This window comes from Camelus bactrianus, chromosome 12 (genome assembly GCF_048773025.1).
Source record: "Camelus bactrianus isolate YW-2024 breed Bactrian camel chromosome 12, ASM4877302v1, whole genome shotgun sequence".
NCBI lineage: Eukaryota > Metazoa > Chordata > Mammalia > Artiodactyla > Camelidae > Camelus > Camelus bactrianus.
Genome location: NC_133550.1, coordinates 48,868,536 through 48,883,147, shown reverse-complemented (window position 1 = coordinate 48,883,147; position 14,612 = coordinate 48,868,536). Strand labels below are relative to the sequence as shown.

Sequence of the window (14,612 nt, the reverse complement as noted above, 5' to 3'; positions counted from 1 at the left end):
GTAGTGGGATTGGTTCCACTTTAACAACAGCATTGACCAACTCAGATAATCTTGGAGGGGAGTAAGCATGACGGTATTCATTCTATGAATATTCTTATGAAAAACAAAGACTGAAATGTCTCACTTAAAAAATATAATCTTGGTGACGATATGATAGTCTTCTTCTGAAATGAATCAAAACATTCTTTGTGATTAAACAAATCAGTGTACCAATAGGCTAGAGTTTTACTATTGCATTATTGCATCTCAACGCAAGACAAACAGTGAAAATGAAAAGAACTGGGAGAGGAGTAATCTATACAGAGTTACGGAATTACCTAACAGGGATGTGACAGAGCATTCTAGGTAATCCTTTCAGAATATCTGAGAGTCACAAATATCTCAACATCACACTCACACTGCAAGTCAATAGTATAGCTGGGTTTAGAATTTTATCCACTTTGAGTATGTATTTTCAATACTTATAAAAAGATATTTCCTAGAAGATGTAACTTCATGGAGAGAGGTCAACTGTTCAACTTTTGCTCTACTGTCTTTCAAGTAGAGGGCCAATCAAACTTGTATTTAAAAGAAAAATATAGTTTATTGGGAAGTGATTATTCAAAATCTCACTCATATTCTATTCTTTTGCTCATACCCAAAATAAATATAGTTATGCTATTCTTAAATAAGAGAATTGATTTTCATTACTAACTCTGTGTATAAATTAGCTAAAAATCCTTAAAATGTTCTATTTTTGTATAAAATAAAATACTTGACAAAAATATATTAAAAAGATCAGTTATTTTGTATAATAATATTACTACATGCAACATTACTATTACTATTTAAGTTTATGAGAATAAAACTAAACTTTTGCCTTTTCTCCTATTTCCAAAATATTTAAACAAAAGAAACTGAATTTTTTTTTTCAGAAGAAAGGGTAATACATCAATAAGTTCAAGAATTTTAAGAAGGTGTTAGGCATTTTTAAAGAAAGACAAATAAAAAATATTGGCCAGCAGACTTTCAAAAGTACAATCATTTCCAAAGACAGACCACATAACTGAAAATTTAAAACACGTATTTCCAAATGTCGTGATAGTATTTAAAAAGTAAGAAAGAAAAAACTACTTAGTCCCACATTCTGATGATTAAAAGCTGAACAACAGGTGGTTTTCTACCTCCAGCAAAAAACAGTTTTCAAGAGAAAGACCAGATAGGAACTCACACTTCACACCACCCACCACCAAAATACCACAGTTTTGTTTGAGGCAAGGTTTCATGTGAACTAGTTATCTATTCTTAAATTTTTCTTACCAAAATTTGCATATTCTGTATGCTAAGGGGAAAAGCAGTTGCAAGAATTGGAATTAAACAAAGCTTATTTAGGTCTTATCTCATTTTCAATTGCAATAGGAAGGACAGATGCTCCCAGGAGGCATACCTGTGGCAGGGCTGAATTGAGCTGTCTCTGGAGCGAATCTCTGTCATAGATGACATCCTGCAGTCTTTGCTGGGCAAGTGAGAGGCTTTCTTGGGTCTCTCGAAGGGTGTCTAGAAGACGATCCCTTTCATCTAGCATATTCACCATCAGTTGCTCAAAATGGGAGTCTGAGTCCGAGCCACTGCTTTGGGACCCCCTTTGGCTCATTGGGGTGTCCTCATTAATCGTGGGCATCACTTCACACATCATTGCTTAAAGAAAGTAAAGGGGAGGGAAGTCTTAGTAAAGAAAAGGTTTCCAATATTGCCACCTGACCCCCAACTCACCAGACTCTTTGTAGTTCATCAGCCTAATTGTCTCTCCTCTACCCACTGCCCCAACTCCAACCATGCTAAAAAATTTGACCTCAATGAAATATGGTTCACTGACTTCCTCCAAATAGCATGCTTTCTCTTTTTATGACAACATACAGATCTCCTGCCTACAAAATATATCTTGATTTCATCTAGTTCTCAAACTCTTTTTTTCATGATTTATCCAATCTAATTCAATTTATAGTAACATGTTACTACCTTTATTACACCTTTCTTCCCCTGCAACTATACAAATACCTTATAATTAATACCTCCATCTTACCCTTATTTGTTATTATATTGAACAGCAAGCAGTGTTTGGCATTTAACAGGTAGGAAGTAAATGATGTTTGTATTACTTAAATAATTGAATGAATTAATGTTCATTCTTTCATTTAGAAAATCCACAAATAATTGCTCATTTTATAAAATAGTCAGCTTTTACTTTTTAATTTTATCAACAAATTATTTAATACTAACTTAAAGCTACTAGACTTTACAACTTCCATTTTATTATTTTCATATGCTTTCTTCCTGAATTCTTACAGTAGTCTATGCAGAGAGGTAAGTGATCCTGACTGACTTAGACGTAAGCATTATGAAATAGACTCAGATACATAAATTTGTTTAGGCTATTATCCTACTAATTACACTTAATATTCCTTTGTTTCCTGGGTGCTGTATTGTCTGGTTTCCATCCAAACAATATAAACTAACACTCTTTCAAATATTCCATAAAACAGATGCCATAAATTACATTAGCTAATGTAGTAACTTCACATCCTAGCTGCTAATCAGAAGCAACCAGTCATAAAATAAATGAACTGTTCAGAATATTTTTAAATTGTTTATTTATTTAAAATAGACAACACAGACATAAAGGTGTAACAGTGACTTATTGTGTGGCATTTTGAAAATCAGAAATTATCTCATTTTCTCTCTTCAATCTTATGTTAAAAAAAAATCAAACCCATCTCAATTTCAGTTGTTGTACTGAGTCCAGCAGCTATTAATTAGAGGGCTTGCTTTTGCAGAAGTCTGTTGTGGAGAAAGGCTGGTTTGGCAGGGTTGTTGATCCTGAAGAATTCTTTGGTTTTATAATGCAAGGTCAATTCATTTTTCTTTCTGCATATTTCTGTCCTTGGGGAAAATATTTCTCATGATATTTTCAAATAAAATGCCAAGACTTAACAGCTCAATAGTTAATTACTTTTTTCTGATTCTTCATATAAATTGGGTTATTGAGGAGAAAAATTCAATTATCTGTAAATTATTTGGTCAGAGCCAACTGAAAACTAGGAGAAACTTTTGAAAAGGCAAAGAAAGGTATGTTGTGACTGGTAGTCTATACAAAAAATAATAATAATAATAATAATAATAATGTGGAGGTAAATTATAGGACAATTCAAGATAATGCTTTGAATTATCAAAGCATCATTCAAAACACTGGGCTACCCAAAGGCAAGAACTTGACTTGTTCAATTTCTTATTCCCCCTAAAGTAAAGCACAGAGCAGATATATATCATGCATTTAAACACACACACTCACATTCATACATTTGCTATTAATGTTAACCATTTAATGAATGAAAATACACTTTTTGTATCTTTTTCATTTTGAATTTCATTCAAATGATATATCGCAAAAAAAAGGGGAAAAAAAGAGACTATTTTCTAACTGCTACAAATTTTCTTTGCATTAATTAAAAAAGAACTAGAAACAAAAAAACATGTTCCAACACATTTGAATATTTAAAGCAATTAGTTCACATGCCATGCATGAAATCCACACACTGAACAGCTGTGTCATTCTGAGAAATCATGATCAGGAGCCAATGTGTTTCTTCTTGACATTTAAAGTTAAAACATAAATACTGAGGGAGGAAATGGTACCACTGTGACAGTCTGTGCCAAAACACTTATAAGGTTTAAACTTAAGATCACTTAAACATTCTTAAAACTATATTTTAAATCATATCCTCCCTGAAAGAAAGCTATCAGCCCATCTCTACTCTGAATTACTTACAACAACTTTAAATTCCAAGGAAAAATATAACTGCACTGATTACCTAAGCTACAGTTTTCTTCTGAATATACTACCCTAATTCTAACAAACGTTTGTCATCACTGTGGGACATTAGACATTTCCAAACTTTAGGCTCTTAGATCAGTATAAAAAATGGTTTTTGATTTAGTTAGTTGAAAGATGCTGTGATGAGAAGCAGCTAAGGGATTTAGAAGGTCTATTAAATCTACACCAGAAGAACTTGATTCAATTCTACTCCTAAGGCATGTGAACCAGGGCAAGTCACTTCACATCTATAAACTTCAATTTTCTCTTCTGTAAAGAGGAATAATAATCCAGGCATTTTTTTTAAAAAGCCTATTGTAAGCTTCCAATAGGATACCTGACTGAGAACACAAAGTAAAATTATAAACAGCTATTACAAATTCAAGTATGTATCATAAAATTATCAACATTCATCTTTGCAGAAAGTCTGTTTTACCTTTATGATTCATACTGCTTCCATGCCTAAACGTTTAATTCCAGCGGGTACTACAAACTTCTAAAATTCAATTGAAAAAAATCAAACTATGCAAAAGTTACTTAGGAAATAAGATGAATATATGCTTCATTTTCCTCACAGTCAACTCAAATGTTAAATCTAAAATCTTTTCGTCAAAATTAAAAGGAAAGAAATCTGTCTGTGAAAAATAAGGCCACTTTAAAGAGCTAACTTAGTTTCTTGCTAAAGACTGAGATTCCGTCTAATATAAATTACAAAATAGTTGTATATTTCTTAAAATATAGTATAACTTTTTTCTTAAATGCACATTTTGGGTATTAAAAGCAATTAAAAATCTGTATTCAATGTAAGAGTTAAACACCCTCTTATAGAGTGGATGACATCTGAAGCAACTTGCATAGTCCAGAAGGCTGTAGTCATTCAATCTCAAGTCTAGTTCATTCTCGTATACTACTCTTAACTTTAGAATCATTTTCAATATTAAAAACTGCATAGATCACATGATTCTTGAAAAACTAGAAAAGGCATACATTAACAATTTGCTTTGATAATTTCCTTTTCCTCATCCTCTCCCCAAAGCTAATTGATTTGAGTTATACTCTTCTAGATGTTAATGCCCTGTTTATTAAATTACTGAAGGTTCAAGGCCTAGTTAAAGCAATTGTTTATTGTGAAAAGAAAAAAAAATAATAAACCTAGTTGGTTTAATTATCTCAGTGCTTAAATTGAGCTTCGAGAATTTTATACCAGGAAAACCAACTCCTTTATTCTTAACACATAACCTTGACTGTCTTCTAAATCTCTCAGATTTCAAAATAAAAGTTTTGAATGTCCCCTGAAGTCATTACCCAAGGGCTTTCAAGATCCAATATGTTTCTTAGCAATATGTGCTGTTCAAATAGTACCTATCCACATATGACAGTGTAATAAAAGGCTTTTTTTCTGTCAATGAATCACTTTATTCAAACAAATCATTAGGATTTGGATCCTGCTAGAGACAAAGATGCAGTTATTCTCTGTAGTTAGTTTCTTCTGCAAAGATTTAGTGTTAAGAATCGACCTATCTCCACCTCAGTTAACCCACAAGGAGTAATTCGGTGAAAGAAATTCTAGCCATTGTCTGATTACATTACATGAATATTCCTCCTCCTATTTAACTCTTTGAGGTCCCCTGTCCTCAGGAAGTATTATTATCACCTCTAATGGAAGCATTTTGCACTTTCTTTACCCCAGTGCATTTACAGATGGCCGAAGAGCCAGCTCACCCCACAGGGCTGGACAGTTCTCTCTCAGCCACACCCCCCCCCACCACCCTGAAGAAGTTGACTTCATAATTTCCACACCAAAATTCTTCATCCTGCCCAGTAGGAGAGAACCAAGTGGGGAGAAGGTAGAGAAATAGAAGGGAGAGGATGAGGGTGGAAAGCAAAAGGTACAAACAGTAATTGACAGGGAATTTGCATATCATCTTCCCTGGGGGCGGGGTGGGGCCAGGAGAAGGGGGAGGGGGTAGGAAAAAATAAATCGGATGGGAAACCGTGTAACTCAAATACAGTTTCTGTACCTAATGTCTGTAATTTCGGATTCTGCTTCTTCAATTGATCAATGACAACCGCAGTCTCCGGCTTGACGAGAGGGGAGGCTCACACCCGGCACTCCTGGACCATTTCCCTAGCAACGGGAGTAGAAAGGCAGCTTAGACACTCGCTTGCCCGGGCGTCCTCCCGGAACGTGCCCCGGCTGGGTGGCGTGGCAGAAACTCGGCATCTTCCCGCGGCCCCGTTAGCAGCCAAAAGGAGAAGCGTCCATCGGAAAAATGGCATATTACAAATTTTGCTTTGGGAAGCAGAGCTCGGTTCAGACCATTGTCAAAGGGAGGAGAGGGGGAGGCGGCTCTTAAAGCAGCAGCGGCCCGATTGCCGGAGCAGCCGCAGCTCCCCGCGTGCAGCTGGAGACCTGGGGCGGGGAGCTGGGAAGTGGGGACTGGATTTGACTTGTAGAAACTTAACCAAGCGGCGCTGCTCCCCCTCCGCGTCCTGGCCGCCAGAGGCTGTACCCCCGAATGTGAGCTTTAGGAAAAGGCTTGAGGAGTATCTGGAAGGGGATTTCTCCACCAGTCCTCCACCCGGAGCTCCTCCAGAGTTTATGGCTACCGCTTGGAGTTGCAAAGCGAAAGAGAAGCGAGTCCCCAGGGATGGGAGAAGCAGGACAGCTCCCCTCCTGGCCCCCTGCCCAGTTACAAGCTGGGGTGTCTCGATTAACTTAAAAGAGGTGCTTCTTCCCCAGAAAGGCAAGCAGTCACCCCTCCCCACCCCCCTCCACCCAGTTTCTGCTCCCAGCCTCTTTGTAAGCCTCTTTGCTGGCATCAGTTGGCCGGGAGAACCAACCTGCGGGGCGCCGGTGTGGATGCTATAGCATCTTCTCTCCTCACTTGCCTCGTGCTGTTGCTACTGCTGCTCCTCCTCCTCCGTCTCTACCCCCTCCTCCTCCTTGGCAGCCGCCACCTCCTCTTCCTCTGAAAGGAGGGCTTCCCCTGGAAGCTGCTGCAGTGGTTTCCACCGGCCCTTAAATAAATTCTGAAGTAATCACGTCTTTGCTCTCCTCCTCACGCACACGCGCTCACGGATACTCACGACTCCCTCAAAGCCGCTCCCGGGCTGTTGAGACTCGCGCTGGTCCCAGTGCCCCCGGCGAAAGCAGGGCTGGGATTGGGCAGGTGTGGGAAGAAGGTACGCTCTTCCTTGCCTGGGCTTCCCACAAACAATGGTCTCTACAGGAAGGCGTGTGTTGACCCGCACTGCTGGGGACCGGAACGGGCTTGGGCATCTTCAGGCTCTCTGGCCTTCCGTGCTTGTCGTTTCTTTAAGCGGCTTCCTTCTCCCAGGACCAGGGCACGGTAGTCATGGTTGTAGAGACCAGAGCCAATCTAGGGTGTGGCAGCATCTGTCACTTCTCATTACCTCTCCAGCTCTTCTCTAGTCTTTGCTTTGGCAATGAGGATTGTGTGTTAAGTACGCTCTGCCTGAGTAAATTTTAGCCTTGAGCAAAGTCTGGTGCCTTAATCTTTTCCAGTTCCCCCATACCTATGCATTCCTTTACTATTCTCCTTTCTTTCTGCCTCTGCTGTCCATTCATATAAACCCATCAGAGATAGGGAAGGAAGCAGAAGACAAAACCAGTACTTACTCTAAGCAAAAAGAGAAGGTTTCAGGGAGGGAAATTAAGGTATCCTAGTTATAGTGAAAAGGAAGAGGGCATGCAGGAGGGATTTAGAAGAAGGGTTCAACATTGGGTATAATTTGGAAGTTTGTACAAATACCCTTATGATTTAGTGCAACAAATCCAAAAATTATGTTTCACTTCTGTTGTAAAGCAGAGTCCAAAGCTAACTATAGAAATAATATTCAAATTCCAGCTCACTTACATTAACTACAGTTGAGGAAACAGACTGTTTCATTTTGGGGAGTAACATTTAATTCAGTTAACGACCTCAGTAAAATATGAGGTCAGTCTCATGCATTTACCACCCTTCTCTTCTAGACTGTTATACACATTCTGCATCACAACATAATCCTATGAAAATTAAGTATAAGAGTATTATGAAGATTCATTAGATGTTAGCTGGAGCACTGTTTCTCAAATATAGCGTACATATAGATCACCTGCGGATCTTGTTAAAATGCAGATTCTGATTCACTAAGACTGGGTTGGACCCTGAGATTCTGCACTGTAACAAACTACGCCCAGTGAAGCACACTTTGAGTAGCAAGGATCTAGACCCCCCAGTCAACCTACCATTTGATGTTGGCTTAATCTCTTAACGACAGGAAAACTTATTGAGCCATAAGGCATCCCAGTCTGTTTTCAGATAGATCTAATTTAATAATAGGTTTATCCTACTAATCATATGTGAGTACTCATAACTTTCACTCTCTGGAATTCCCTAGAAGACATTAAATGTTCTTTATACCTCAGAAACCTTCATGTCTTTAAAAGACAGTTAATATTGTCTCTTTGTACAAGAATTCCTTATTAAACTAATAAGGAATTTCCTTGGTAATCAACATTTGCCAAGTAATGTTGCTAGTATTTCCAAGAAAAGTCTTGATTTACCTTACTCCTATTCATACAACGAATGAAAGTATTAATTCTAAATATAATGCCCACATGCAATTGATAGTAGACAGATTTAAAGACTACCTGATAGTTGATATTACAGAAAGAAACAATTTGATAATGGATGGCAGAAAGCAGTCATGGAGCAAGGAATATTTTAGTAAGAAGATATAATCTTCGTGGTCATTCTCATCTTAGATTACTATGTGCTCTCACATTCTGATGCTTAACACCACTGCAGAGTGTAAACAACATTTCCCATCAAAATTAAGGCATTTTAAGAAGGAATATTGCAGAAAGTATTAGTTCAACCTATTTACATGAAGAAAAGTCACCCCCCTACAGGGGTTCGTCTAGTATAGTGGGTCTCACGTTTAGCATGCAAGAGAATCTCTAAAGGGTTTGTTACAACACAGATTTCAGGGCCCCATCCCCAGAGTTTCAGATTCAGTAGAGTTTTGGATTTTGTGGAATGGACAAAGAATTTTCTTTCTAGTAAGTTCCCAGGTAATAGAATACTCTGAGGTCTGGAATCTCACTTTGAGGACACTAATTAAATAAAACTGAAGAAATTTGAGCATAAAATAAGTACAGAACAAGAAAAACAGCTGATATTTTTCAGTCTAAACAAAAACCTCTTAAACAATACAAAATCAATTATTATGATGAGATTATCTTCTGTTCTTAATGGTTTTTGAAAGCCAAGGATCAATGATTAAGATAAAATATGCTTATTTACTAGATATTCAACTAAGTTTAGGCAGAGGTAGTGGAAGCCACCTCTTTCATTAGTTTTAGTGCCTAACATCAATGAAAAAAAAATAATCCACAGAGACACACAATATTAATAGCTACACTTACTAATTCTTCTGCACGTTTTATTTCAAATATGGTCTTTTTATCTATATACTCTTTTAAGAGGAGCATGACATACAACTATGGCTTTTTACTATGATGGCCTATCTCTTTAGGTATTCTGAATATCACATAGTATGTTAGTAATATAATGATAGTAATAGTAATAAAAAGTGCTTGTTCTATTTAAACCAAGGATGGTTTTGTATGTCAAGATAAAGTGTACTAAGACCAGGCACCAAAGAAAATGGGTAATTGAGTGTGGGCTATGACAATAACAAAGATTTAGTAAGTGGCAATAATTTGTCCTTTAAATGCAAATATAATTTTGATACAAAAGGAAGCAAATATTTACAATTGTAACAGACATTTTAATCTCAGTATCACCTCATTTCAGCTATCTAGTTATCCATTTATGAAAATATTTTGCCTATATTCACAAGTTTACAGTAACATTATTAAAACAATTAAATTACATTTTCTGCACTTATGTTTACTATTGAATTTAAAATTTAGAGTGGATTTGAATAGATGATAGAAATAACTTCCATCATACACTTTACCTACCTATAGTTTTGTGGGAATGTGTGTTTTATTTCATTTCCATTCAACAATAAAGCTGTACGATATTATTACACTGTATTGTTTAGGACAGGCAACAAAACAATCCCAAATAAATAATGGGTCCCAGACCCATCTGAAGTTTATTTTTAATTTTTTCGGTATTCCAAGGTGAGTATTGGTCAGTGGGCCACTTTCTTCCCCACAGTAATTTAGGTTCCCTTCTTGTCTGGTATCTATCATTTCTTTGGGTTTTTCACCCAGATGGTGGGAGAGGAAGCATATCTAACTACTTCTAAAATCCTTGGTGCAGAAGTGACACACACTTTTCTCATATGCCACTAGTGAGAATAACTCACATGACAACATCTAATTACAAGAGAGGCTAGAAAAATATTCTAGCCTCAAGGCTGGAAGAAGAATGAAGAGGCTTTTTGATAAAAGCTTAGCCATTTTCACATACAGTTTGTGAAAGTGATGATGAAAATAAAAGATATGTAGATAATATGTTATGTTTAAAATTTCTGTTACGGGTATATTAAAAATATACATGCAATTAATTGGAATCAATGGTCATAAAATTAATACCCAATTCTATCACAAATAGTAAGCATTATTATAGGGGATTCATGTAACCTGTTATGTTTATGCTACACACTATTCCTCTTACCTGTCTAAAAACATGAACTGCAGAATATGACAGTCATATAAGCACATGGGCACTGACTCTTGTGCTTCCACACATTTGTGTAAGTATCAATTTTCACGAGGCATATTTTGTGAAGTCTACATTAATCAACCTTTACCTATACATTTATATGTGATTACTGTAATATGAATCAGTTTGACAAATAGTCACTGAGTTTTCACCTTATAACTAAGGAATCTTAGTGTTCTAGAAGAGTGAAAAGTGTTAGTTGTTTTGGGTTATAGCAGAAAAAATGAGACAAAAAGAGAAGTGAAAGAAAACAGAGAAAATTTTTCTTTGCTTTCTAAATAAAAATGCATTAATTGCATAAATGTTATAAATAACTATATACATTTGCTTAAGCAAGTTATCAGGAATGTCTTCCTTTAAACCTCTGTTTCTCTATAAAATAGAATCCTGTAATAAGATATTTATTAAAACACCTTCAGGATTACTTGCAGTTAAAACCTTAGCATCATTAGTGAGAATATTTTAGACTGATTTTTAACTTCACTTTAAAGTTATTAAAGTCATAAATAAAAATTGTTAAGAGTATTTTCAAATTTACTACTGAAACTTTTTGAGATCAACTGAATACATTTGTAAAGCAGATTCTGCCTCAGTGAGAGCATTTTATGTATTTTTTAAAATTATTATCAATTAAGTGTAGCACATTCAATTTGAAATGAATTGGCCTTGAAACTGGCAAAATTAGATATCAATCTATGCCTTAGTCTGATAACTACAATTAAATTTACAATTAAATTCCTAAATACCCTACTGTGTACCTTTTAATGCAATTTATTTAGCTCCTACTATATCTCACTATGAAACTTAATGTAGCCAGAACCAAATTTCTTTCTTTTCTTTTTTATTCCTTACTCCTCTCAGTGTTCCTTTTCTCTGGAGATGTGATACATCCATCCTCCCAATAACTAAGGGTCATAATTTTGGAATCGCCATTTATTTAATTCTGAATTTTGATCCTGAGTCTAATACAATACTAAGATTTGTTGAGTTTTAACTATAAAACATTTCTCAGTTTTTCTCCCTTTTTACCATTGTGACTCAATATCTCATGCCACATTATTATAGAAGTCATTTAACTGATCTTTAATAATCTTGAAAGAGTTCAGCAAGTTTAGGAGGAAGTCAGGATATAAAGAGCGCCTTGGGACAAAAAAACAGGCAACAAGATGTACCATTGAGGTGTAGTGATAAATTATGCACAAATATTCTAATAGGGAGATCATCTGAGAATCATCATGTCCACACATAATAGGTCAGAATCAAGCAGTCAAGTAGGGATAAGTAGAATGCCTGGCCACGTGTGGGCTTTACTCAGAGACACAGAAACAGAATTTCAGCCCATGAGAGGTTGAAAGAGCAAGGGAGAATTTCTACCCTAAGTAAGGAGATATAGTACTAAAAGCATCATCTAAGTAGACTGTCAGGTTTCAAATCCTATCATATGCCAGGTGACCTTAGGCAAATTATTGAAACTCTATATTTCCCATTTCATTATGTATAAAATTGGGATAAAATAGTATCTACATCGTAGGCTAAAGGAGATCATTTATACACAGAGCTAAATAAATTCCAGCTATTATTAGCATTAGTAATTCCAGACCTGAGAAATCAGGCAAAACCTAGTATTTGCAGCTGAGATAAAAATTAGAGGTCACACACTGTAGAACAAATTTGTATAAGCAGATAAAAGTCAGGGATGGTCTTGATAGATAAACATACCTTGCTCTACTCTCTCAATCCTGAGGTTTCATCTCAAAAATACATAACTAAATTATATAGAATTTATGTTAAAGCCACCAACATTCCATTTAGTTTATTAGTGAATTTAAAAAGTGCTTTCAAATATTGTTATCATTGCCTTTTTATCAGAATAAGAGCATTTGGTTTGGTTAGATTTTTAAGGTAAATATAAAAATCCTTTTTATGTTCATTTTGGGGGTAAATGCACTGGAATTACCCTTTGAGGGGTTTCAAGTTGTTCCTAAATCACATGGTATGAAGCTAAGACAACCTATAAGGCTGCACTAAAAATAATTTCCTCAGATAATACTGATTCTCTTATAAGGCTGTATGATAGCCAATAGCCAAGATATGGAAATAAACTAAGTGTCCACAAATGGATGAATGCATAAAGATGATGTGGTGTAGATATATACACAATGGAAAACTCCTCAGCCATAAAAAAAGAATGCAGTCTTGTGACAACATTATTGGAGCTTGAACATATTATGCTAAATGAAATAAGTCCAAGGGAAAAAGAGAAAACAATATGATTTCACTCATATATGGACTATAAAACATAAAATAAACAAAGCAAAACAAAAGCAAACACATAGCTTCAGAGAACACATTAGTGTCCACCAGAGGGGAAGCGGGTTGGAGAAGAGGTTAGGGTGAAAGGAATACAGGGGGTCAACTGTATGGTTACAGATGGAAACTAAACATTTGCTGGTAATAAATAAATAAAATAAATAATCCAATAAATATTATGCCTGACACAGTAGATCCAATAACAAGTGTGACATACTCTTTTTGGGCAATTACTGTACTAATTGTTAAATTCAGATAAGCAACTTATCAAAAGCAAGCAATAGCTACTGAAACTATTCTGAGGTATTTTTACTTTAAAAAGGTAAAAAGCTGTATGTGCTTAAGTAGAAATCTAATAATGTGTAAAGTGGCTGACAAACTGAACTTACTCAAGGAAGGAAAAGAAATGACATTTTTAGATTTTAAACTGAAATATTCAAAGACAGATTGTTCATTTGAGTAACTTTTTGTAACTGCTTTACTCTAGGTCAAACTCAGTTTTATTTGTTTATTCCTCCTACTTCACCACGATATCTTTTATTCAATGGTCTCTGGCTAATTTCTGGTATCATTAAGGATAGCAGTTAAGAGAAAATATTTTCATCTCCAAGTGTTGAGATTTTGTATTTCTTTAGAAGAAACCATTTTCAAAATCTTGAAATGTGGGCTACTAAAAATAATTACCTCACAGATACTATTTTTATGGTAAATGTGACAAAATCCAAACAGAAGGTATATTTTAGGAAAATCTCTTAAGTACTCTAAAATAATTTTGAGTATTTAGGTTAATATTATCAAAAACTTAATATTAAAATTATATTGAGATTAAAACTAGCAGTTTGTTTTTCTAATACAGGAAAATATAATTTAGTTTAATTTCTTCATTTTACTGCAAGAATAAATTCAATATTCCTGTCAGTCAGTGGTTAAGAATATCATTATATCCTGTTATTTTTATTGCCATAAACACTACATTTTAAGAATTTAAATGTGTAACTTATGTTTTGGTTCATTTTAGGAAAGGTATTACATTATACTTATATCAAAAGCTCCAATTTTAATGAATAAATTATAATATTCTATATGAATGTACTCTAAATGTAAATTCAAACTGTACGTAAGGCATTTTGCACTCTGAAAATTGGCTAAATAATTGAAGATAATGACTAATAATATAGGTGCTGTCATAACATTTTAAAATGAGCCTACAGCTAAAGGATGATGTCTTTCATTTAGCAATTGCTATCTCCATGGAACGCTTTATACCTAGTCTCTTCATATTTAAGCAATTGCTGTTTTAACACAGTATCTTTCTACTACCTGTCTATCTATAGCTCTATTAGTTATATTACATTAATGAGATGTTATTTCCTACATGCACACTTAAATTAGGTATTTAAATTTAAATCTTGCTTTATATTATGCAAATCCACATTATATTACTTGAAAAATTTCCCAAATAATATTTGTACTTATTTATTTTCTTATGTTTTGAATAATAAGGCAAATTATTATAATAAGAAGAATAATGTATTTATCAAAATTGAAGCCTGCTTTTCTGTCTAAAATTCCTTCAAATGATTGGATTAATTGCTTTTCTTTATCTTCACTTACTCAAGTGGGAAAAATATCAAGGCTCCAGGGTTGCAATGATGTCACCTTCTTGAAAAGCTTTAGAAAAGCCTATACTTGATGAAGGAAGACTACATTTTAGAAAAGACTAACCACACTGGCCAATTTGGCTA

General features: G+C 35.1%; 1 protein-coding gene and 1 long non-coding RNA gene across 3 annotated transcripts in view; one reads left to right on the top strand and one right to left on the bottom strand.

Moving 5' to 3' along the window:
- PPFIA2 (PTPRF interacting protein alpha 2) overlaps nt 1-6,108 on the bottom strand; it is a 389,231-nt gene extending 383,123 nt beyond the window's left edge. For both annotated transcript variants that reach the window (XM_010958810.3, XM_045519411.2), the window contains exons 1-2: nt 5,872-6,108; nt 1,427-1,677 (exon numbers count right to left, since the gene is read on the bottom strand). In XM_010958810.3, the coding sequence (XP_010957112.2) occupies nt 1,427-1,675 (249 nt within the window). In that variant the 5' untranslated portion in view covers nt 1,676-1,677; nt 5,872-6,108. The remainder of the gene's footprint in view (nt 1-1,426; nt 1,678-5,871) is intronic.
- LOC123617994 (uncharacterized) overlaps nt 1-14,612 on the top strand; it is a 268,207-nt gene that overhangs the window by 45,310 nt on the left and 208,285 nt on the right. The gene's annotated exons all lie outside the window — the stretch shown is intronic.